At 47.1% G+C, this 25,003-nt stretch overlaps 1 protein-coding gene across 3 annotated transcripts in view; it reads right to left on the minus strand.

The window, feature by feature from the left end:
• HOOK3 (hook microtubule tethering protein 3) overlaps positions 1-25,003 on the minus strand; it is a 1,217,139-nt gene that overhangs the window by 1,036,831 nt on the left and 155,305 nt on the right. For all 3 annotated transcript variants that reach the window (XM_086961833.1, XM_086961832.1, XM_086961834.1), the window contains exon 2: positions 22,148-22,233. In XM_086961833.1, the coding sequence (XP_086817959.1) occupies positions 22,148-22,233 (86 nt within the window). The remainder of the gene's footprint in view (positions 1-22,147; positions 22,234-25,003) is intronic.

The raw sequence follows: 25,003 nt of genomic DNA on the forward strand, positions 1-25,003 counted from the left end.
GTCAAATGAACATAAGGGAAGGAGGAGGTATGACCCCCCATGGGACTTGCATTCATACGGATGGGGTGGTGGTGGTGAGGAAGGTTGAAACCTGGTTCATAGAAGAGGTGGCAGAACTACCTATGGTCAAACCCCTCGGGTTAATAGCTGGGTGGACGTAGGGACACCAAATGGCCACGCTAATAGCTACCCCCCAGAATGCCCTCAGTCACGTAAATTATTTTAACATCCCAAAAGCAAATCGATATGACTGTCTGTCTGACCTAGGCTGGGTGGATTGACAAACAAAGGGCTTACTGTCTGGCTTGACGGAAAATACTCACTCCACCCTACCCCAACATGTAAAATCTGTTCAGAAAGTGCAGGTGACAAATATAGACACTGGACCGTCAGTTTCAGCTACCAACTGGTGTACAGATGGTGGGAACTTAATACCAGCACAAAGGGATAAAGTAAGAGGGAAAGGAGAGTTAATTGTGGCCACATGGAATATTGCTGGTCTTAGGAATAAAGTTGACGATCCCATATGGAGGGACTTTATAAGCACCATGGATATTATTGGGCTACAGGAAACCTGGGACACACAAAACACACACAGTAGATGGATGGACGAGCACGGGGGGGGGGGGTCTGGTTACCCTGGTACCTGCTAAAATTTCCGGTATATACAAAGAAATAAACACTGGTTGTCCCTATTGCCTGGCAGTCCAAATAAAATGTTCTGGTTGTGAATTTTTATAATTCTTTTGATAGGGTCTATCCAACCTGTAATTTGATAATGTTAAACTCTTTCTCACAAAATATAAAGAGTTGTCGGGAGTCTCAATGCACCATTATGTTAATGTGGGACTTCAATATCCATGGTTGTCCAGATAAATGTCCACCAAATGTTTTATTTGCCCCCCCTGAACAAGGGGATATTCACTTTGAGCACTCGGATCAGGGTATTTTACTAGAAGCCATGTTGGCTGAAAACGGGTTAATGTTACCCACCGGGGGAGGCATGGATATTCCTACATTTAAGGGACATGGTAGTGGGTCAACAATTGATTTTATTTTTTTAAGTAGTACTTGTGGCAGCCATATTATCAGTTATTCTGCTGTGTGGTCTCATTTTAGTGATCACAACCCAGTTCTTTTAAGTGTGAGAGATGTAATTGTTATAACCGAGAGTAGGCTGAATACGGTTGAGAAATGTGACATCCGGTTAACTGACCAAGCCCGCAGAATTAAATGGTGCAAGATAGTACCAGATGAGTTTTTCTCAAATCTCTGTAGCAGTAGCCAGGAGGAATTGGACCTTTGTATGGATGTAGAGGCAGGGGATAAAGAAGTTGTGGAGGCGTATCAAAAGATTTGCCTCCAAATTGTTTCTAATCTGACACGCAACAGCAAAGGCAAAGCCCCTGGGAATGTAGGCTGGTTTGATAAAAATTGTTCAGTGGCCAACCAAAAACTTAAGGCGGCCCTTAAATGCAAACCAGTGGACAGATTGCTTGTGGCTACTCTCAGAAAAGATTACAAGGTAGTTGTTGAAAGGAGGCGACGGGAGATTAGAGAAGACGCCTGGGCAGAATTAACGTCAATTGACGTGCTGAAAAATAGTGCCAAGTTTTGGGCCGTGGTTAATCAACCTTACTTTGCTGACTCTCGTAATAACGAATTGGACTGTGGGATACAAGAAGATAAATGGTTTTTGCACTTTAAGTCAGTCTACGAACAGGAGAACTTGGGGGCTAAGGCTTCGACCACTTTTATTAGGCTCCCTTACACTCTAGTAGTAAACGAAGGTGAGGTGGCCGAAGCAATTGGTAAAATGACCAGCAACAAGGCTCCCGGGCCGGATGGTGTTCCTTCTGACCTTTTTAAATCTAACATAGTACTTCGGTCCAAAATCTTAGCAAATGTTTTTAATAGAATCTCTAAAACAGGCATTCCAGAGACTTGGTCCCAGTCGGTGATTGTGCCCATTTATAAACAAGCATTAACAATGCAATGGTCTCGGCATTATTAAAGGTAGAGCTATTGGCATTGCTCATGGCATTTTTTTTTTTATCATAAATAAATGGCATTGTCATTTACATTGCCAATAGCTTAATCGTTAAATAAATGGTCTTGTCATTTACAATGCCAATAGCTTAATCGCTCGCAAATGCATGACCTATTGCATTTACACCCACACAGAGCCACACACACAAAGCCACCCATACACAGATATAGAGCCACCCACAGAGTCATTCACATAGTGCCACCTACACAGAGACACCCTCACACAGACAGAACCACCCACACATAGAGCCACCTACAAAAAAAGCTATCCACACAGAGCCACACACAAACACACACACACAGCCACACACACACACACAGCCACACATATCATATATCATATATCTCATTGGTGTCAGTGCTCAAGATATTTCTGGATTCATCAGTAGCATTTCACATTTCCCATCATTAGATTATTCTGATTACGTTCCAAGCTATTGACATTGTAAATGACAATTTTTTTATTTGTGTTGGTTTTGAAAACAGCTAAATAAATGGCATTGTCATTTACAATGCCAATAGCTTAATCTCTCGCAAATGCGAGACCTATTGCAGTGTTCGTGCAATGGTATTGTCCTTGGTGAATCACTGGTTCACTATTCTAAGATGGCTGAGATATTGCTTCTAAATGAGTCGCAATGTTGGCACCTTAAAACAATGATAAACTATACACTATACCATTCCAAGATGGCCACCCAGTTATGTTTACCTTATTCTTTAATGCAAAGCATTTTTTAAAAACTTTTTTCTGCTTTTGTATAAATGTATCTTGCATATGTTTGCTTACATGGAGTGTGTGTTTTACTAATCATGAGTGAAATAATGAATTCAGGTGAGTGGGTGAATGCAATAATGAGTCAGAGAATGGAAGGATGCATGTGTGGAAGAAAGAGCTACAGGGCACATGTGAGATGAGTTAGTGAATGAGTGCCTAAACTCATCAGAGACTGAATATGCACGTTTAGTTATAAGTCAAACAGTGGCATTGCCATTGCCGGTTTTCAATAGAGAGCACAAGCATGCCTCAGAAAAGTTTATGTTTCACAGCATAGACATCTCAGCAGGGCTCGTGTATCTTAAACTGAACACCACATGAAATTCTCATGTGCGGGTCTAGGCCTTCAGTTGGAGAGTACCAGAATGTTTCTGCTGTACTTTCATTTGGACAGTACAAGCACTTTTCCACAGGGTGGGTCTACTTCGATGGCGCTGTGCTTTCAGTTGGACAGGACCAGCGCATCCGAGCAGGCAGCTGAACTTTTCAGACTTTACCTCGACTGATGTCCTTTAAATTAACCATTTGCTGCCCTCTCAGCGGAGTTTCCTTTCTTTCAACGGGACTGAGCAGGCAGGCTGCTCTGCTGTTAAATAGAGACAGTGCCATCTCTTTTAATAGGCCTGCTGTACTGGGGCACTTCCATTGTCAGTCAGGCAGATGTATCATAGCTCAACAGCAGAAGCACCTCTTCTCTTCAGGCACGAGCAGGGGGAGCGAAGCCTTGAAGGGGGTGAGGGTGAGGGGGAGTGGGTGTAAGGGCGGCGGGGGTGGGGGAGATTAAGGGGTGGCTCAGTGAACAGGAGTGGCGATCAAGCGACAGCAGGTGGGAGGGAACTGGGGGAAATGTTGGTCGTTCTGATGCAATAGGGCTCAATTGAGGTGCTATACCAGAGAGTTCGATCTGAATTGGGGGTGCACAATTCGGTGATGCACAGAAGCTGGAACTATCCACACCGTGCAATTCAGTCTCTGGATGGGCAGCTCTTGACATCAAAGATTGATGCGTTGTTCTGACTTCTGTATGGACGATACCACAGAATGGGGCATAGGCAGAATCCATGCTATATGTTGTCAGTTTTACAGAGCACAACCCGTGCCCAAGGATTTAAGATCACTTCACAACAGAGTACGTTGCACATTGTTTTGCAGCAAAGGTTTCTTCTTCATGGTCGTGTATGAAAGTGCTTTCAAGTGTGACACCACTTGCACGAAAGTATCCCTTTTAGTGAGCACTTCTCAGTGCAGGGGTCTGTTGTGCCCTTTAATGTCAAAGAGTCCACGTGTTAAAGAAATGCACTTTTTGAACTTGACAGTCATATTTAACGTGATGTTTGTTGCATGGTTCGCATGACGCATTTTCAGGGCTCGGGCTCTGCGATCCGAGCCAGACCCTTGGTTCGCCCCCCCCCTTACTCTGGTGGCTGGCCCACCGCAGGAGGTGACCCCCGCCCCCACGCCAAGGTAGTCTGCTGCACCCCCCCATGCTTAGGAGTGAAGCAGTATTTTCTTTTGGTAATGACTGTGCTGTTGTGGTGTTTCATTCTTCGCGCGTCACAGCATCAGAGTGACAACGTGGATGTGCCGGCAGAAAAACTAAAGATTGCCTAGATAAAGACATGTTTGGTTTTAGTTTCCCGTGGCAGACACGGGCACTGCACTTCACCGGGGAAGGCTGGCACGGACTCCCTGAAACTGGCACTTCCTGGAAGACTGAAGCGGGCAGTGACTGCAAGTGTCTGGCAGGAGCGGTGCCAACGCCACACGCTCCAATAAAATAAGATTTGTTGAGCAGCAACACTTTTTTTAATCTGATGAAGTGCAGAAGGCGAATCAAGACGCAAACGCAGTGCAGGGCTGTGTGCGCAGAGATCCTGGCTGGAGAAAAGAAAGGAATTAATCTTTCCACATATCTTGTGACGTATTTCAATTGATAACGTGATGCCAGGGGTTTAATTACTCGAGGGTGTGGGTTTTGTGGTGTAAGGTTGCTCTCCTGAGAGCCTACATTACTACAGTAAGGTTTTCTTTTCACCCCCATTATGTAACCCCTCCCTCTCTATTGGGACGAGGCCAACTTTATATGTGTGGGACGGGCTTTTGTTAACTAAAACAGGAGGTGTGATGGGGGGAGGGGGCTTTTCAACTTTTTGGATAGGGAAGTGGATGTGTCTGTGGGTCACGGCTGCCTCTTTAAGTAATAAATTGAGGAGGGGTGAGGGGGTAACGAGGAGGTAATGTCCTGCATCCGCTAAAGTCGCTAGGTTCACTGCGTGACATATAGCGCTAGCAGATGCTTCGCGGCGCTTCCACAAAGCAGCGCAGCAAACGAGGAGCAATGATAGCAGGACAACTCGGCGCTTCTGGCCACTATCTTCACGCGGACTTCGTACAGCGCCTCAGAGGGCTGCAAAGCGCTATAAGTTAAAGGGCTGCACCAACCAGAGAGATAACTGGAGACGGGACCGACGAATAGGAGAAGGAAAGAGTCGGATCCAGGCTGAGAGGAAAGAGGACTTAGGCGCCGGACACAGTCATGGGCAGAGTCGGGGACAGACGGGAGAGGGGCTCCTCCCTTCTCAGCCGCACATCTCCTCCCGGCAGGGACCCCCGCACGCACATCCTCCGCCCGGGGATGCTGCTACTGCGTGCATGGGAAGCAGGCAGCGGCCCCTAACGCTCTCCACCCAGGGCGGGCTCCGTCGGGGAAACGGGCAGCATTGCGGGCATCGGCGGCCACAGCTGGGGGGGAGGCTTTCCTTTTCCTGGCGTCGGGTCTGCAGACGGCAGTCTAGCTTCCTCCCGAAACTACTCCCGGCAGGGGCAGGAGGGAGCCGAGGCTCCGGGAAGTGCAGTTTCGGGGCGCACTGAGCGGTGGAGAGGCACCCCAGGCGCTACAGCAAGCACACACCGCCCGGCTCGCACTCGTAGAGGATCTGCGCCCTGGTGCCACCAGTTCAGCGCCTGCCACTCATAGCCACCCCCAGTGCTGACAGACCCCACTGGATTTCTTACCTCGCTCAGGCGGCGAGGAGGAAGGGAGTCCTGCAGCTCATCTTCGGGGAAGAAAAAAAATGGCGTCCACAAACTTTTGAAATTTTTCGGAATTGGGGGCGTGGTTTTGTGGTTCTGAGTGACGGACAACGTCACTGTCTAAAGAACACAAAAAATCACGCCCCCAAATCCGAAAAGGACGGGGCTACATCGGAGTGACTGATCTCTCCTCCAATGGCTGGCCTCCGTTTAGGAAGCCAGCCAATGAAGGAGAGACAGGGCAGGGAGGTGGGACCTTCTGCGCTACTGAGAATCATTAAATCTCAGACCTAAGTCTGCGCAAGCGCAGCCTTTTAGGCCTTCGACCTAAAAAGGTGATAGGGGTGATCCGGGCAATTACCGCCCAATCTCACTCATTGATTCAGCTGTAAAGGTCCTAGGTAGAGTGGTCTTATCCAAACTAACTGATTGGCTGGAGGAAACTAATACCCTCTCTGCCTTACAATACGGCTTCAGAAAGGGGCGAAGCACAATAGACCAAAGCCTAAATTTGCAACTGCTCATCAGGAAATACACAATAGCGAAGCCAGGAACATTGTATATTGCATTCATGGACCTGTCCTCGGCTTTTGATCGAGTAAACAGGTCCAAGTTATGGGGCCTGCTTTTAAAGATAGGAATAGATGCTAATATGGTTTACTTCTTGGCAGACCTCCATAGGGACCTCACAGCCACGGTGAGATACGACCGAAAAGGGAATTGCATGGGCAAGATTAGCATCACCAATGGTGTACGGCAAGGTTGTATCTTAGCCCCCGTGCTATTCACACTATACATCAACGATCTGGGCGGTGTTTTAGGAGCCGCATGCAAGGATATACCACGGGCAGGGAAGCTTCTATTACCGGCATTATTATATGCGGATGATGCGTTTAGCTCGGACCGCAGTGGGACTCCAATGTCTTTTAAATTCATTTTATGTGTTCATGTCTTCTTTTGATTTAAGTGTCAACTATGGTAAATCTCATGTCATGGTGGTGGGCCCAAAAGGCAGGGTTTTGAAAAATGTAAAGACATTGCAATGTAACGGGCATAAACTGACAAGAGTCTCCAGGTTTCCTTATTTGGGGGTTGTATTCGATGATAGTTCCACCTGGCACCCCCAATTGTTGGAGAAAAAAAATGCCTTTGTCCGTTCCATTCTGGCAGTTTTGGGTTTTTCCCGCAAACTGGGGGTAAAACCCTTGCAGGCAGTACTGAAGGTATAAGCTGCAAAATGTATTGCCATTGCTAGGTATGGCGCAGATCTGTGGGGCTTCAGACCAGTTAAGATGCTTCAGGTAGCGGAGGACAATTTTCTGAAATCGATTCTATCCTTGCCACGATCTACGGCCGGTTTCATAGTGCACCAAGAATGCGGCGTAGATTATTTGGAAGATCGGATTGCTGTGGCTCCCCTACTAAAACGGATTTCAGTTTGGCTGAACCCGGAACTGGAGGTGAACCACAAAGTTTTAAAGGATTGTCTTAAATTAGATCACTGGGACTTTATCCCCTGGCTGAAATATGTCCAACAATTATCCATAACATTAGATCGGCCAGAATTGTTTACTGAGCCGGCCAAACTGGTGAAGGGTGACCTGAAATGGGTTGAAAGCACCTTTATGTTGAACAGAGGGGCGGATAGAGAAGGCTTGGAGCTGGTTAAACCAACCATGAGAACTCACCAGCTGATTGTATCCTCAGGGTGTGAACTGGAATTATATCTAAAGGTTGTTAACATTCCCAATCCCAGATATCTTTTAACAAAGTTCCGGTTAAATAAAATTCATTTTCTGATCTCTGGTCGCCCCTGTTGGACTAAGCCCTCAGATTTGGATCTGTGTAAATGTGATGGTTTTTCCCTCATGGACACTGTTCATTTTCTGTTTTTCTGTGGTCACTTGATAGATATAAGGAAAAAGTTTATCATACCCGTATTAAAGAGGAAAGGATTTAGACAAGTGAAGCCCGCTTTACTGTACCTTCAATTACTGTCTAATACATGGGAAATTTGCAACGTGGCCACATTTTTTACCATAGCTATGAGACTTAGCAAAAAGATTAATTGGTCTTAGATGAAATATTGTATATGGCAAGTTTTTAGATTATGCGTAAAATGTTTTTATCCTTTTTCTTAATAATCCTGGCATATTGCATACACTTTTAAAATGACACCATGTTTCCGCATTTTATATATTTTCTATTGGGTACTCTCTTTTTTAACTGTATTGAATGTCATTGGGTCTTCTGGTGTTTTTGGACCTCTATGTTTACATTTGTATACTTTTGTGGTTTTTGATATGAACCGAATAAAGTATTTTTGACTGACTGACTGACTGACTACACGAGACAAACTATGCCAAAATCCAGTGGGGGAGGCATGGGCAGGTCACTGCTGAGTTTCAGGTAGAGCGGGGTGTGCGCCAAGGCTGTACCATGGCCCCAACGCTTTTTTCACTGTACATTAATGGGGTAGTTGAACGTATGTTGTCTGGCTCCGTAGACGCTCCTACCTTGGATGGAGTGAAAACGCCTATTCTACTATTTGTAGACGACACGCTCATCATATCCAAAACCCCTAGTGGTCTGCAGCTCGCCTTGAAAATTTTTGAGGGTTTCTGTGTTGATCGTGGGCTAGAAGTAAACGTAGCTAAAATGAAGCTCATGGTATTAAACCCTCATGCTAGCTTTAAAGGGAACTTCTTCATGGATGGCCAACGAGGGGAAATGGTTTCGGACTTCATTTACCTGGGAATCCACATAGCTAAGGGCGTAAAATGGGGGAAGCACACTGAAATGGCAGCTCTTAAACTCCGCCAAAATGCTGGGGCTATAAGTGCTGAACACAAGAAATCCCTGACTAAACCGATTTTGCCAGCTCTCCAGGTGTACAAGGCCAAAGCTCTTGGTGCGGCTCTTTACGGAACGGAACTATGGGGCTATGACAACTTGGCCCCTCTAACACTTGTTGAAAACAAATTCCTGCGAAACCTTATTGGCCTCCCTAAAAGTACACCCATGAAGCCACTACGCTATGATCTAGGTAGGAAAGCCATATCTGATATGGCTAGGCTACGACCAATTTTATATTGGCTGCGCATCTGGGTTACCCAGGAACTTGCGCACTATGCGAGGGTCTTCCTGGATGTAATTAAAATGGATAAATGCCATAAGATAGGCTGGCTAAAGGATTTGCGTAGATCACTGGAAAAAATGGGCATGAAGGGATTATGGGAGAATCCAGAGCTGGCTCAATTCCCGACTAAAGACACCATAAAAACAAGGTATTGGGAAATGGTAGCACACCGAGACTGGAATGATGCAGATCCCACCTCTCTGGAAGGTCGCTTCTTAGAAGCGAAGGTCTCCCCGTCCCTGGAGCCTTATTAGGATATTATAGCTAGGTCCCAGGACAGGAAACTTTATTTCCAGCTCAGAGTGGGGTCGCTCCCAATTAGATCGCTAACAGGAAGATGGGCAGAAGCTAATTCCAATATTTGCCCAGATTGTAATAATGGCATTGAGTCCATTGCCCAATTTTCTTTTTGTTTGTAGGATATATTCAACACCCCATCGTTTCTGGTTAAAGGCGATGTGTAGATTGCTTGGCACGAGAGAGAGTAAGGTGGCTTTAAAAATAATCTGTACTAGCACCCAGCCGGTTGCATCTGTGGCGGTTGCAAAATTCTTGGGCTGGGCATGGGCTATCTGAAGGAAATTGATAGCATGATAGTAGGCTGGTTGAGATCAAGCCTTCACTTCTATGTCTCTGTGCTAGTTACAAGGAATGTTTTGACCATGTTGATGGGTCCTCATTGGTCGTACTATTATTTTTATTAATGTTTTATCGTTGTTTTTTAATAGTAGTAAAGTCAAAATGCTTCATTCTTTTAAATTCCCAATATGTAACTACTGTTCCTTTTACGTAACATGGATAATAAGGAAATGTATTGGAGTTTGTAAATATATTTTTAGGCTTTCCTGTTTTCAGTTTCTATTTTTGGTATATTCTGGTGGGGTTTTTTCAGTGTTTTCAATATCTTAAAAAACAGTTGTTATCAGTAGTTACACATTTTCGCGCCACTAAAAACAACCAAAAAAGTGTTTTTCCGGTGTTTATGGAACGTTTTCCTTTTATTATTGCTTGCTTTCTGCACTGAAAGAACATGGTATATAGACAGTGTACTTATAGTGTATATGAGGTCCAAATATATTTTTGCAAATTAATCTTATTGTAGTACACCATACAATACTTCTTCAGTGAGTCTTTGGGTCATGTACACTCGCTCTTTCCTTCCCATGTAAACTGCTGTGAAAAGGCCCTCTCAGCATTCATAGCCCCTTGGGCCGTGAACCATCAGCTAAGGGACACAGTTGGGATGACTCTTTCTTTGATGCCACATGTAGCGAGGAGAGGCCGTCACCCCAGCGACCCACGAGATCAACACCCCCTTGTGGGGATTCATCATATGACCCCCCCCCCTGTCTCCACAGACGAATGATTGGGTGTATACACCGGAGCCTGACTGTTCCCGGGACGAGGACTATGAGGACGGCGGTCCCTTTAACTGGCACCTACCAGACGAAGGGGAGGAGCCTATACCGACGTCAAGAACGGCAGCAGACAGCATGCAGGTGTGCTTGTTCACCGGAGGCGTAGGAGGAGCAGGAGAGGGGATCGGAGCGGAGTTGACTGAGGAGACGAAGGGAGAAGGGAGAGAAGCAGAGAAGACCGTAGGAGTCGTTGAAACATCCCCGGCAGAGAAGAGGAGAGACCCGTTGGCGGCGCGGGAGCCAGGAGGCCATCGGCATCACGAGCTGCCCAGGCGCACGCCAGGAGGTGTGTGGCTCACAGAGGTACGGCGCCGTATCACGGGCTGGGTGGAGAGGAGGGGTAGAACCGTCCCCTGACCCAAGTATCCCGTTACCCCTCCCCTTACACCTCCTTCCCCTCACCGTGACCGTAACCTGTAACACTGGTGGTGTTTCCGCACTCCCTTTCCCTGGAAGTACTTTGTCCTCGGGACATTAGCCTGATACCTGTTATTTCTTTCCTTCCTGCCGGCTGTCCTGGAGTCACTACGGATCTGGAAGCGCCTCCCCGATGGCGTACAAGGGAAGAAGACGGCCCATAACCCAGGAGGAGGACCATAAGTAGTAGATCCCTGCGAAGGTTCCCCGGGAGAAAGACTTGTACTGACTTTCTGTACAGCCAAATAATACCTGCAGTTACTAAAACCCGCCGCTTGCCCTTTCCTCCACATCCTGCTACACCACATAAAGCACAACATGATAAATATTTGTGTTTTAGTTCCTGTGCATAAGAAAACAGTGCACCAGAATGGACTTAAAAGTCATTAGCATCCCTCATTAACTCTGAAGATTGTAAATAGGCTTTCAGCATACCATCTAACAAGTGGCAGGGATCTCTCTCACTTCAGCTCGGGTATCAATTTTGACAGGTTATCACACAACTTTTTTATATACGTAGCTGTATCACTGCAAATACAAAAAATATCACTCCAATCTTTGTTGAACTTGGAAAGAACCTTTTATGCAGAGCATTACAAGTGACACTGCGTTCCATGTTTGCCAAAAGTCTGGTGTCATGTTTTCACCACTATCCCAGATGCTTGGTGATATATATACTTGTCTCTATACCTTGCATTGAATGTTTAAAGCCTGAGGTGTTGGCAATTCACCTACTATCAATATTGACCCAATAGAAACTATGGTCTGATGTCTTAAGGGTTTTTACCCATTCTCTGTGGGTAAATGTGAAGACACATATTAGGAAAGATTTTTATGAAACCAGCCATTTTAACTATCGGTAAAAGAATCAAATGCAGCCAAAATATCAAATATGAGTTTCCTGATTCTCTATAGTTTATAAAATAAACTAGACCTAAAACATGAAACTAAACCCTGCATCTTTAGACCAAAGGCCACAAAACTGAAAAAAGTAAAAGGAAGAAGAAACAATATTTTAGTGGCATCCCTAAAGAACAAAACTCAAGCAGAGTCAGTCTTTCTTACTGCTAGCTTGTATAACAAAGTTACATTGAATTGACCCCTTCAGGAAGAAAAAAAATGTCTTTCACTCTCTTTTTCCATTCTTTGAATGGCATTTAGTTTGTGGTTGTCGAGGTGTTTTTTCAGTGTTTATATGTTTTCACCGGTAAAGGCTATTTTTCTTTCAGTGGGGTTTTATCAGTTATTATAGGTTTAAAACTAAAACCCCACAGCCTATATATTTTATATCTTTCATCAAGAATGAAAACGGTTTTAAATGTACTGTGCTTTTATGAGTTTTTACCCCGAATAAAGCAAATTTGACTGACTGGCTGAGTTTGTCCACTTTGGTGTTCAGGGAACCTGCCAGGTGTTGAACCACCAGGGATATGCCCTACTGTTAAAGCTTTGTCCAAAGACGCAGGGCCTCTTGACAGAGGGTTCACGACCCCACCCCTACTGTTCGCTGCAGAACCACATGGCGGTTTTGTTGTCTGTGAACACCTGTACCAGCCCAGCATTGATGGAGTGTAGAAAGGCTTTTAATGCCAGTCGGACCGCAAGGAGTCCAACACGTTGATGTGGAGTCTGGATTCCACCACAGACCGGAGCCCTCTGATCTCCGCCTCACTTAGTTTGCCGCCTCATCACATGAGTGATGCATCTGTCACTTCTATTAGATCTGGTTGGGGAAGGGAGAGGGGTCTACCTCTGACCCAATCTGGTTTATTAGCTGCCATTGCAGATCTTTTGCAATTCTGCCAAGATCTGAACCATGTCGGAGAGGTTCCTGATGCTGTGCACACAAACTTCAAATCCCACTGTAGAGCCCACATATGACATTAGGCATGAGTCAGCAACAGGATGCAGGATGATACAAGCCCCAACAGACTCAGGGTGTGCCTCACCGACAGAAGCTAAAACGTTGGTATCATAGCCTGAATATCCTGAACCTGCTCTGGAGGATAAGCCCGAAACTGCACAATGTTCACAACAGCTCTGTCTGAGAGGGAGTCAGGTGTGACTTCAGCATGTTAGTGAATGGAGTTCCACGTAGTCTGGCAGTGGGAGACGACAGCTGGGGGAAAGCCCGCCTTCAACAACCAGTTGTCGAGCTAGGGGAAGGCTGGCACACTTGATCTCCAGAGAGGAACTGCAACCATCATCTTGTTGAACACCTGAGGGGTGCTTGTAAGGCCAAAAGGGAGCATGGTGAACTGGAATTGCTTGTGGGCTACCACGTACCGCAGATAGCGCTAGTGGGCAGGTAGTATTGGAATTTCTCCTTCTTGAAGAAGTTGAGGACCTGCAGATCCAGAATAGGACAGAGTCCCTTGTCCTTTTTGGGAACCAGAAAATAGCGGAAAAGCACCCACAACCTACTTCGAGCCACAGAACCCTCTCTACAGCTGCCTTGGCTAAGAAAGCCATGACTTCAGCGCAGAGAAGGGACAGATGATCCACCGCTGGCTGGTGTTGAGATGGTGGCATGGAGAGAGGAATAGTCTCGAAAGGGAGGGAGTAGCCTCTTCAGACAATCTGCAAAGCCCACCTGTCCGATGTTATGGACTGTCAGAGGGGCAGATGATGGCGAATCGTGCAGTCAACTGGATGCCCATGGTGGTGAAGGGGCAGATTAGAATGTTTAGGAGGCTGCAGCTGCCGGGGGGATGGTGGACTGATCGGACCACTGGCCATCTGAACCAGGGGGTATATATGGGTACCGCTCCGTCGTCCACGCCGATGCTAGGGAGCATGCGCGGCCCGGGGGCTGGGAGGGGATTGGCGTGGCTGGAAAACCCTTCTGTAGCCACAAAAGGAGTGAGAGAAGGATTGGGGTTGACTTGCAGAAAGGACCAAGGAATTAGTCAAAGTCAGAGTCCTTGAAGCACTCGAGTGCCGGATCTGCCTTGTCTCCAAAGAGACTGGTGCCATCGAAGGGCATGTCTGTAAGGGAAGCTTGGACACTGCCCGAAAAGCCAGCCATATTCAACCCAGTCTGGCGCATTAGGGCCATTGTCGATTAAACTGATCAGCCCAGTCAGTCGCTTGAGTCCACAGCGTATTGGGAACTTTGCTGCATCTCGGATGTCTGCAACAGCTTGAGAGAGGACGGCCTGGCTCTGGGACCTGTGGCAGCACTTGCACAGCCATGTCCCACAGAGTGTAGGAGTAACTGCCCAAAAGGCATGCGGTGTTCACAGACTGCAACGCCAGGCTGGAAAAAGGAAACATCATCTTCTCCAAAGAGTCCAGCATCTTAGATTCCCTATCTGGGGGAGTGGTAGGGAATGCCCCTTAGAATGTCGAGGCTTGGACTCCCAAGCTCTCTGATGTCGGGGGTTGGGTGAGGAAGTTTCGGTCCCCTGGGCCGGGGTGGGGCAGCGGCGATCGCTCTATTCACAGGAGGCCCTGTATTGGGTTTGGGCCAAGTCCCCGAAAGGAAGTCAGTGAGGGTGTCACTGAACGGGAGTAGTAGTTCCGGCATGGCAACTCCGGGTAGCAGCACTTTTCAAGATGTTAGACTTGACTGCCACTGAGGGCAGCTAAAGCTCAAAGTCCTCCTCTGCACTCCGCACCAGGATGGCTTATTAAGCTCCCTCCTCCCTAGCCATGGTAGGGGGATAAAGAATATAGTATCTGGAGAAGTATCCACTACACTGGTTTCACCCAGTTCCTCACACCAGTCCAAATAAGGGTCCTCCACATAAGACTGGTTTTCACTAGGGTTTAGCAACCCATCCCATTCCTCCCCGAACCCTAAATAGAGGGAATAGAGCTCAGACTCCAATCTAGGAAGCGCAGTTCCTGCAGGAGTCTGATGTGGCATCTATCCACGCCCCTACGGCTCTGTGTCGGAGTCAGGAGATCAGGATGTGGATGGCACTGCTGGTGGGCGCTGGGAGCATTGGAATCGGGACTGGAGCTCTGAAAAAAGTGTAGTTGGCATAAACAGTACCGGTTCAGATCCAGGAATGGATCCATGGAGGCCCAATGGAGCCGGGGTCAGAGCCGGCGGTGAGGAACCAGGTGGGGTCCCTTCCAAACCCTCAGGACACGAGGGCGTGTGCCAGAGGGGTCAGACCACACAAATATGAGGAATATGGCCACATAGAACTCTTTCAGTTGGGTGGAGGTTGCTCCGGCACCCAGAAAGTCAGGGAGGCGTGGAGTCGACCCAGGTGGAGCCTCTACCACAAAGCCAAGCCTTGAATGTGGACGCTCCTCTCTTGTCTCATCATCCAACAGACGAGAAAGTGAAGATCTCTTCAACAACTTCTTTTTATTGTACCTCAATTTATCAGTGTATTCCGACGACCTCAAACTACCTCTCAACCTGGACCTCGGTTTTATGTGGAGTCGCATGCCGGCCCGCCATGAGTTTTAGGGACTCCCTTAAAGCCTTCTGATTCACGGCGCTGCAATCGGAGCACGATTTTGGGTCATGGTCACGCTCAAAACAATACAGGCAGACAAGGTACGGATCCTTCAACGACATCGGCGGATGACAGACTCCACAGGGCTCGAATCCTGTCTTCCTAGTTCACATCCCCTAACACCAAGAGCAAATCCTAACAGACACTCAACAAAGCAGCGAAAAAATCCAGTCACACAGTGACAGAGAGGTAGGTCTTCTCTGGATCAACACTGGCTAGCGCAAAAAGAAAAGAACTGCTGTCAGCGCGCCTAGGTGGTGCCGCGGAGGTCATATCCGACGTGGACGATGCAGATGAGTCACGCGGAGGCAATCGACGCCACCTACCGGCGTGCAGGGATACTGTATGTAGGAAAGTAGGATCTTTCTGGCATAGATACCCCCACTTTTTGCCTGGTGTCAGTGTGGTTTGACTAGTTCACTGGGATCCTGCTAATCAGGACTCCAGTGGCAGTGCTCTCTTCACTAAATTCTCTGGCAAGTACTTTGCACACCACACAATTGGTTTTCTGAGGTACAGTTCTATGTTCCTAGTATATGGTACTGAGGTACCCAGGGCATTGGTACACCAGGGGCCTCCTATGGGATGCAACATGTATCATGCCACCCATAAGAGCCCATGCAAATTATGTCTGCAGAGCTGCCATTGCAGTCTGCGTGAAATGGTGTTTGCAACTTTCACTTTGGATATAGGTTTTCCCTTATATTCCGGTCACTGCAATTTTAACCACTAAGTCACCCCTAAGGTAGGTCTTTCAGTTCAAGGGCAAGGTGCCTGGCTCAAAGTGTGTGGGTACCCCTGCACAAGAAGAGGTACCCCTACATACCCCGGACATTTTCTGGGCTTTGTAAGTGCAGGACAGCCATTATACAGTAGGTAATGGACACTGGCAATTCGAGATGTCCAACTACATAAAGGCTGCCCCAAATCTGATTGGCATCAATCATATTGGAATCATGCAACTACACCATTCCAGTGTTAGTTGCATGAGACCATGTATTGGGGGATTCCATGAAGGACACTCCCCCAATACCTACCTGTGTAGCTTTACAGGGTGTTCTGCCTCCCTGCTGAGGAGCTTCACTCAGGCAGGAGAAGCTGAACAAAGGATTTCCTGCGAAAGAGAGGTGAGACCACCTCTCCCTTAGAATTAGGTAGGGTGGGGGAGATTCCAAGCACCACCAGACTGCATTGAAGAGCACATTTGGTGCTCTCCATGCATAAACCAGTTTTGCCCGGTTCAGGAGCACTTGGCTGCCGCTCTGGCACAAAACCACACAAAGGACAGGGGAGTGACAACATCCCTGTCTAGCTCCTTCCTAGGGAGGTGCCCAGAACTCCTCCAGGTAGCCATTTGATTCTGCCATGTTGAATCTTGGCCTCTGGGAGCATCTGACTGACTAGGACAGTTGAGTAGCGTCCATGACACCCTCTGATAGGTGGGTCACCAGGGAAGAGGTCCTTCCCCGTTTTAGGGTTACTTAAGGGTAGGTCCTTACCCTGAAGATGGGTCAGTATACTCAGCCCGACAACAACTTGTAGATCGGGCTGCCTATCGTCTGAAGACTGTCCCAAGACTCTTCTGCTGGTGGACACTGAACTTTGCGGTTCTTTATGCAAGGGCCTACGACAAGACTGCTTCGGTGTGAAGATTACTGTGGCATTTTCATCCCTGTGCTTTTCCAAAGTTCTTTTGGAAAAGCACAGGGACGGGCCCTGAGGGATAACTTCCCCTTTGGACAATTCCTCAGGGTCCGGAGGAATTGTACAGCCAAGTCTGACTTCCAACGAGAAGCAACCCTCCTCAAACACCAGCTTCAGGATAGAGGATATCCTACCAGACTAATCAAAAATTCCCGCAAACGAGCTCTGAACAACCCAAGAGAGAGTCTTTTAGAATCCCACCCCAAAGCAGCAGACGAACAAATAACTTGTGTGACCTGCTTCACTCAGAACTCATCATTTCTAAAGAAAACCATAAATAAACACTGGTCTATAGTGAATTTGGGTGGCCTAGACATCCCCTGCCCCTGTTTTGCTTTTAAAAGAACTGCTAACTTAAAGGACGCCCTTATCCACACACGCCCCAAGAAACATAACACTGACAACCAAAGCACTCTGTGGGGACTCCCCCCTGTGGTTGGTAATTTTCCGTGTGGTGGATGTGTGGTTTGTCCACAGACTCTGCAGTGCAAGGAGGTTAAACTCTCTGATACATTTGTGTGGCAGCTTCGCAAGCACACAAATTGTAATAGCACCAGATGTATCTATATGATCACCTGCCCCTGTGGTAAAAACTACATAGGGATGACAATGAGGCAAATCAAATTGAGGATTATGGAGCACAAAAGTAACATCAGGTGCTCAAAAACACACACAAGACTGTATGAACACTATTCCCAGCACAGCCACCCTGCTGATAGTCTTTATGGCTGGTGCTGGAGTCCCACCCGGCCATTACCAAACAGGCCCTGTTCAGGATTGAACAGAGATGGGTCCCCCGTCTGAAACTGGGCACTATGGGGTTAAACGATTCAGTCCATTGGACATCCCTGGGACGATAAGCCTCAGGCTTAACTTTTCAGTGCGCCTTATCTCAGGCATTTCTCACCTTATCTAAACTCCATTGACTACACCGGGGTTTTAATTGACTCAGAACATCGTACCACTTTTCTCTATTTTCCCTGACGGTTCGGTGCACCTGCCAACACCCAGGCTAGAACCGTCTATTATATCTAATGTCCCACTGGTCGTTTATATCCCTCATTCCTTTCCTGAACAAGGGCTGGCAGTCAGGCGCCACATGTACCCATCCTTAACTGACCGTGTTTTACCTATCACTCTCTATTCACGGCTCATAACCCAGCCTGCACACTGCATGTGCCCCTTTCACTTTCATCGTCCCGGGTTCCCTGCCCTTGCTAAGATGGCTGCCGCCTGTACCGCCTAGTCCTTAACCCCTTCGATGCTGTTGACAGAACGGTTCCGTCATCAGCATCGGCTGAGCTGATGACGGAACTGTTCCGTCATGACTCCGCCCGCGCAAGGCGGAGTCAGCATGGGCGGGGAATTCGCGCAGCACGGATGCGGTTAAACCTTCTACGCAGTCTATCCTCACCTAGACTTTGCTGCAACCGCGCATGCGCGGCTGGTGACGGGGGCACGGCTTTCGCTGCAGCGCCGACTCGGCGGAACAGGGATGGCTTTATATACCGGGATCCTCTCCCGGTCTCGCCACCAGCTGCTCTGCACCCTGTTCGGATGCTGTACGTGGGGGTAGGTTCCAACGGCCAGGACCGTGCGCCGCCGGAGGTAAGCCTCTAACTCTGCCCTTCAATTCATGATCGCCTATTAACTGGTACCACGACACCGGGTAAGTTGCCCAGCTTTCGCTCGATATAACCCATGAGGTTAGTTGTTTAGGAAGCCAATTGCTTCCGTGGCACAGTATTGTTTGTGGGGTTAGTCGGCTGCCTGGGTGTCCGCGGCGAGTCGGGTCACCGCGCGCTGCCATAGCCTCAATTTTCCGTTCGTTCTCCAGCGGGGGCGTGGTGCGAGCGGCGTGTGGTCCTCGGATCTCTCGCGCCCCTTGGGTGGCAGACAACCGCTGCTGACCCTTACTGAATTTCAGGGCACTTGTCCTCTCGAAGCAACCCCCACTCCGGGTCCGAGTCTGACTGGCAGCCCTCACGTGTTGTCCATATTGGGCTTTACCAATACCATTTCCCCTTGCATTAACCACCACTGAACCCCGCTGGTAATATACATCGCCCATGCCTTTTCCTCCTTACTAGGTACCATACCTTGACAGCCGGTCCCACAGTCTGCGGGGCACCTTAGGGAATTCTCTGGGGTAAGCATAACAGCCCGGTTTCTTCACCTTGCAGTAATTTTTGCTTCATCTTTACTCAAATGAGCATGACTGCATAAGTGAGGTAGTTGGTGGATACAATTACCTTTTCACTATGCCTGTACCCTTTTTTCACTGATTTTAACCCTTCACCCCAGTGTGTGTACTTGAAATAAACTTTTGCAGACCACCTATGATGGAATAATGCATTCACCCTGCTGTCCTGTGATATGTCTTTATTCTTACAGGTCGCAATACTTCAGCAAGGACCAATCGGCCTGCGTACCGGTAAAACCTACTAAATAAGGTTGTATACCACACTGTAAATTTTCTTTCTTTTGTGTAGTACTGTTTACCGAGGTCCTGAGGAATTGCCACGTTGGCAAGAAACAAGTCGACCTGACCAAAGGGTTGTAGTTAACATGCTCGGATAAATTCTGGGCATTTATCTCCCCTCCCACCTTTTTAATCAAGGGAGTCAACCACGCGAATAAATTACATTGTGGACTGACCCCCTTTTTTTAATTCACCTTTTCACGCCACGACTACACTTCCCCGCCCTCTCACACGTATGCACCATATGGCCGGAACAAAAGATCTCCGATAAAGAGCCCCGGTTTCGGGAGCCCGTCAGACATTGCAGCGCCAGTCTGACGAGGAGCAGAACCCATATGATGAAGCATGACACCTAGTTACCTGGGTGTGTGAGGATTTTAGTTCCAACAAGGGGATTCCCCCCTTCTTCTAGTACACGCACTCTACTTTTTCCACTCTTCCCGGGGAACTCTGTACCCTTTCTTGTGTTACTACTTTTCCAAAGTTCTGCAACTTTGTGGCTGTGCATCCTGAGAGTAACCAAGGACTTATTCTGCATCCCAGCCAGAAGGAATCTCGCTTGGAGTATAAGAGTCACTTCCCTGCATCCGCAGGCATCTCTACGACGACGACCGGTTTGCTGACCCTGTTGGCCCACGGATACCGCCCGGCTCTGCAACACGGGTGGTGGGTTGTTGGTTCTCCAGAGGGCTATCCAGTCTTCCCAGCAACGTGGGTGGCTGTAAACCCTCTTCAACCGACGTGAACCGACTCCCTGTGCACCACGTCTATTTATAGTTACCAAGGCTTGCTGGCTTTCCTCACGAAAGATCTTCAAGCTCCAAGGAGCCCCAGCATCCAGCACGGACCAGTTCCAAGCACAGTTCTAAGAACAACATCCTGTCTGCATCATGGGCCTTCATCTCCTGTGTGCTGTTGAGGCTTCACTGTGACTCCCTGTGCCTGCTGCCAGAGAGACTTTGAGGGGGCACTATTGACTCCTGCTGGTCTTCCTGCGTGCTGAGGGTCGGCCCTGACTTACCCTTGCTAGGTAATCCCACAGACCTTGCTGGTCTGCAACACCATCTTCTCTCACAAACTGTTTGCGCATGCCAAAGCTTGTTGGTGGTCCTGCCAACCATTCAGCTTCCTACACTAGTTGACCGGCGTTTAAAAGCTCATGGCCGGCTCCTGTGCTCCTGCATAGTCACCTGGGCTCCACAGCTGCTGCATTCATCCTCACCATGCTACAGCAAGATCTTCCAACCAGGAATGGTATTGTGCTCCTGTGCCTCCTGGTCACCTCCAGGTGGTTTGGATTTTGTCTGCTCTGCTTTCAGGTTCTTCTCATCTGGATTCCATTTCCTGATTCCACCGGCCTGGTCCCCGAGACACTGTAGCTGCTGATTTGACACAAACATCCCTTGGAGTCTACGGGCGTTTCAGACTCCACTTCACCCCTACGCACCGGGGCTCTCTGGTGCAGGTATCCTGTGGTATCCACAGGTGGGGTGGTTCCCCAACCTTTCTTGGTCCAAATGACTCCTTCAGGGTACTTTGGGAACGGTCCTAGAACAGTAAAATTCCAACTGTGACTTACCAGTACTATGCTTTGGACATTTGACCTGGTGTAACCCCTGTGTACCAGGGCACCTTGTGGTCCCTGGCTACTAAACTTTGGTGGTTTTGCGTTTCCCCTGGGGTCCTCAATCCTTGGGTACTAGTCCCAGTTTGGTACTCACCTCACATTCCATTATTTTAGTATATGGTTTGGTCCCCCGGTTGGGCAGTATGTGTTTTTCAAAGCTACTTGCCTCTTTCCAAAGTATTTCTTTTGTGCAGTTGATGTGGTAGGAAATATACCAAGTTAGTGTCTAGAGTGTACAAATAAATACCAAGCATTTTTATACTCACCTGGTGTGGTTCTTGCTTGTGTGAAAAGCTTACTTACTGACTATAGTGGTACATGCCCTTGCTTTACACCCCTACTGAATAAGCCTTAGCTGCTCCCCACAGCTACCCTTAAGAGATCTGGTTTTCAAGTACCTAAACACTTCCACTAAGGGTTGCATGGACTAGGTGCACAGTGTTTCACCACTACCACTAAGGGTTGCATGGACTAGGTGCACAGTGTCTCACCTAGGTGAACACTATATACTGAGCTAGCCCCCTACACTGCTCAGGAAAAATCTTTCGGATCCAGTCTGACATTGCAAATTTACAAAATAAGAAATCTGCGGTTAGAAGTCTCCATTAGATATAAGAACTTCAGTCACTTTCTGATATTGTTAATTTCTGTATATAAAATCTACCAGCATGGAAATACAATTCAGACATTAGGATTCAATCTACAAAGTAAGCAACAAGGAACAATCTAATTTTAATCAACACAAGTCACTGAGGAAACTGCCTCTGTAGTACACCAGCAGAGCACAGGGTAAGCAAGAACTGAATGCACTGACTTTGTAACCAATCAATGTTTTGGGACAATTTCTGGGTAAGTCGCATGCTCCCAAATGCTGGAAAATGGAACAAAATCACAAAGGTATAGTATTTTCTCATTTACGTGGAGCAAGCCCTGGTTATCAAAAAGAACCCTTAAATTCCTCCTGTGTACCTGTTATTCAATACGTTTTTACTATTTATTTGGAAATAAAACACTATTATACTTACATCTTTTGAAGCACCTGGGCCATGACAACCCCACTCGTTAAATCTTCTATTGTCTTGCACGGTGACTCAATGTTAAATGTTTGAATCTGGTAAAAGGGAAAACAAATAATCATATGATTGTTTTCGAACCTTACATTTTTAGCAACTAATTTCCAAGCCCTGCATTTTACTTCCAAACAGAAAGGTAGAATTGAAAAAAACCACCTGTGTTGAAATCTAAGTAGCAATACAACAAATGAGAACATGTCAATGCCTTTGTCACTAGAATGCCCAAAAAATATCATCTATGGGAATATGGTTCCAGATTTCCTTTATGCAAGTAAAAATATGTGTTTTCAATTACTCTTGAAAAGTAATTGTCCCCTAATAATCACTTTATTTGTGTAGGAGTTTGTGGTCATTATTGCTACAATATTCATTTATAGGAATAACCTCATAAGGGAGCAACCTTTCTTTAAAATAATTATCTAAAGATTTTTATAATGTTTATTATTAAACGTGTAGACAGTCTATATTCTTTCTTTGCAAACTCCTGAAAACATTTAAAGGAAACTAGCCAATATCATTGATGCACATCATTCTGTCCTGAAAATTGCTTCCCCAAAAATTTTAATTGCTCTACTTTAATATCCAAACTACTTTTTCAGCACATGAAATATAAACATAAATTGCAACAAAGAATATATTGCTCATTACTAAGACACAGGGAAATTACCATGGAAATATAACATGAGTTGGAAATCTACAAGTAGTTAATTGAGACTTGGCTTTGTTCACAAAAAATGTCAGCAATTGAGACTTGGCTTTGTTAACAAAAAATGTCAGCACGAGGTGAGAACGGTAAACTTAAAAATCAGATTAATAAATATTCTAATCTACAGAGTTCCATGAAAGTAGATGTCACTTACAATGGTGAAAAATAAGCACGATCTAGTCATATTTCCCCCCAGTTTGATACCTTTGTGGAGATAGTGGATGTGCACTCCTTTTCCTTTGCCCACACACAAAGTCTTAATTTTATGAGTTTAAATTAACATCAAACTTTTCCTCACACATACTTTCAAATTTAAACATATAGCTTAATAGACCAGGGTGAGGTTTTTTGTGCTAAAGGATGAAATGTATATTAAACACACGTTTTAGGAAAGCTTCAAAAGAAACAAGCATTTACAATGCAATGGTTTCGCCTTTGCAAAGGTTAGAGCTATTGGCATTGTAAATGACAACATTTTTATTTATGTGCTGGTTTTGAAAACAGATAAATAAATGGCATTGTCATTTACATTGCCAACAGCTTAATCTCTCGCAAATGTAAGACCTATTGTACCCTACTGGACGAGCTCATCAGACAGCAATTACTACCACAAACACAGACACAGACACAGACACAGACACAGACACACACCCACACACACACACAGACACAGACACACACCCACCCACACACACCCACACAGAGAGCCACACACACCCAGAGCCACACCCACACACCCCCACAGAACCAGAGCCACACACACCCATCCACACACCCAGAGCCACACACACACACCCCCACAGAACCAGAGCCACACACACACACACCCCCACAGAACCAGAGCCACACACACACACACACCCCCACAGAACCAGAGCCACACACACACACACACCCCCACAGAACCAGAGCCACACACACACACACCCAGAGCCACACACACACACACACACACCCAGAGCCACACACACACACACCTAGGAGAGCTAGGGGGGCAGGGAAGCAAGCGCAGCGAGGGGGCAGGGAAGCAAGCGCAGCGAGGGGGCAGGGAAGCAAGCGCAGCGAGGGGGCAGGGAAGCAAGCGCAGCGAGGGGGCAGGGAAGCAAGCGCAGCGAGGGGGCAGGGAAGCAAGCGCAGCGAGGGGGCAGGGAAGCAAGCGCAGCGAGGGGGCAGGGAAGCAAGCGCAGCGATAGGGTAGGGAAGCAAGCGCAGCGATGGGGCAGGGAAGCAAGCGCAGCGATGGGGCAGGGAAGCAAGCGCAGTGAGGGGGCAGGGAAGCAAGCGCAGCGAGGGGGCAGGGAAGCAAGCGCATGAAGTGGGTGCGTAGATTTACACCATCTGGACTCCCCTTACTGGAGAAATGTCTGCTTCAGTGGGGGCCTACAGAGTGCCGCTCTTTTGGAGAATAGAGTTGGAACCTGGCTCGGAGGAGGGAATGTCTCTAACAGTACTTGCAGATGGGAGCATTTTGGGAAAGCTCTCGGAGAAGGGAGCGTGTGTGCAGATACCTCACTGCCTTCTCGGTCACTGGGGATACTGTCACTAAATAATGAGAGAGTCTCTGCATTGTAGTTTTCCAACTAAATTCTGTGCTGGACTGTCAAAGACCGACTAAAAATACCTTATTCAACAAACTTTAGTAGAGTGTGAAGTATTTTCTGGGAGCCCGTGAGGAAGCGAAACAGGAATGGCACTGGAACTAGAAGATGGCAAACACCCCTTCCCCCCCATCAAGAGGCTAGGCATACAGTAAGTCAACCCTATCTGTGCTTTGAGACTCTTCTTAAGCAAACTGCTGGTAAGAAGTCTGAAACTGTTCTTATGTAAAGCAGATGTATAGCACTGTTCTTATGTAAAGCACTAGGCCTGGTTTGCACTATATAAAACTGCTACATAAAAAAAAGAACAGCATGAAGCAGATTCATAAAGGTTATGAAGACATTAAAGAATAAGGGGTGTAAATAATAGGATCACGCTTAGAAACTCAACATCAGGATAATTGGAATTTTTAGAACAAAATGCACTTACGGAGGTGGAATATCCATTAGCAAGGTGGGCTTTCCACCACCAGACGTTATGGGAGAGGGAGAGAAAGGGGAACT

This window comes from Lissotriton vulgaris, chromosome 3_1, assembly GCF_964263255.1.
Source record: "Lissotriton vulgaris chromosome 3_1, aLisVul1.2, whole genome shotgun sequence".
NCBI classification, from domain to species: Eukaryota; Metazoa; Chordata; class Amphibia; order Caudata; family Salamandridae; genus Lissotriton; species Lissotriton vulgaris.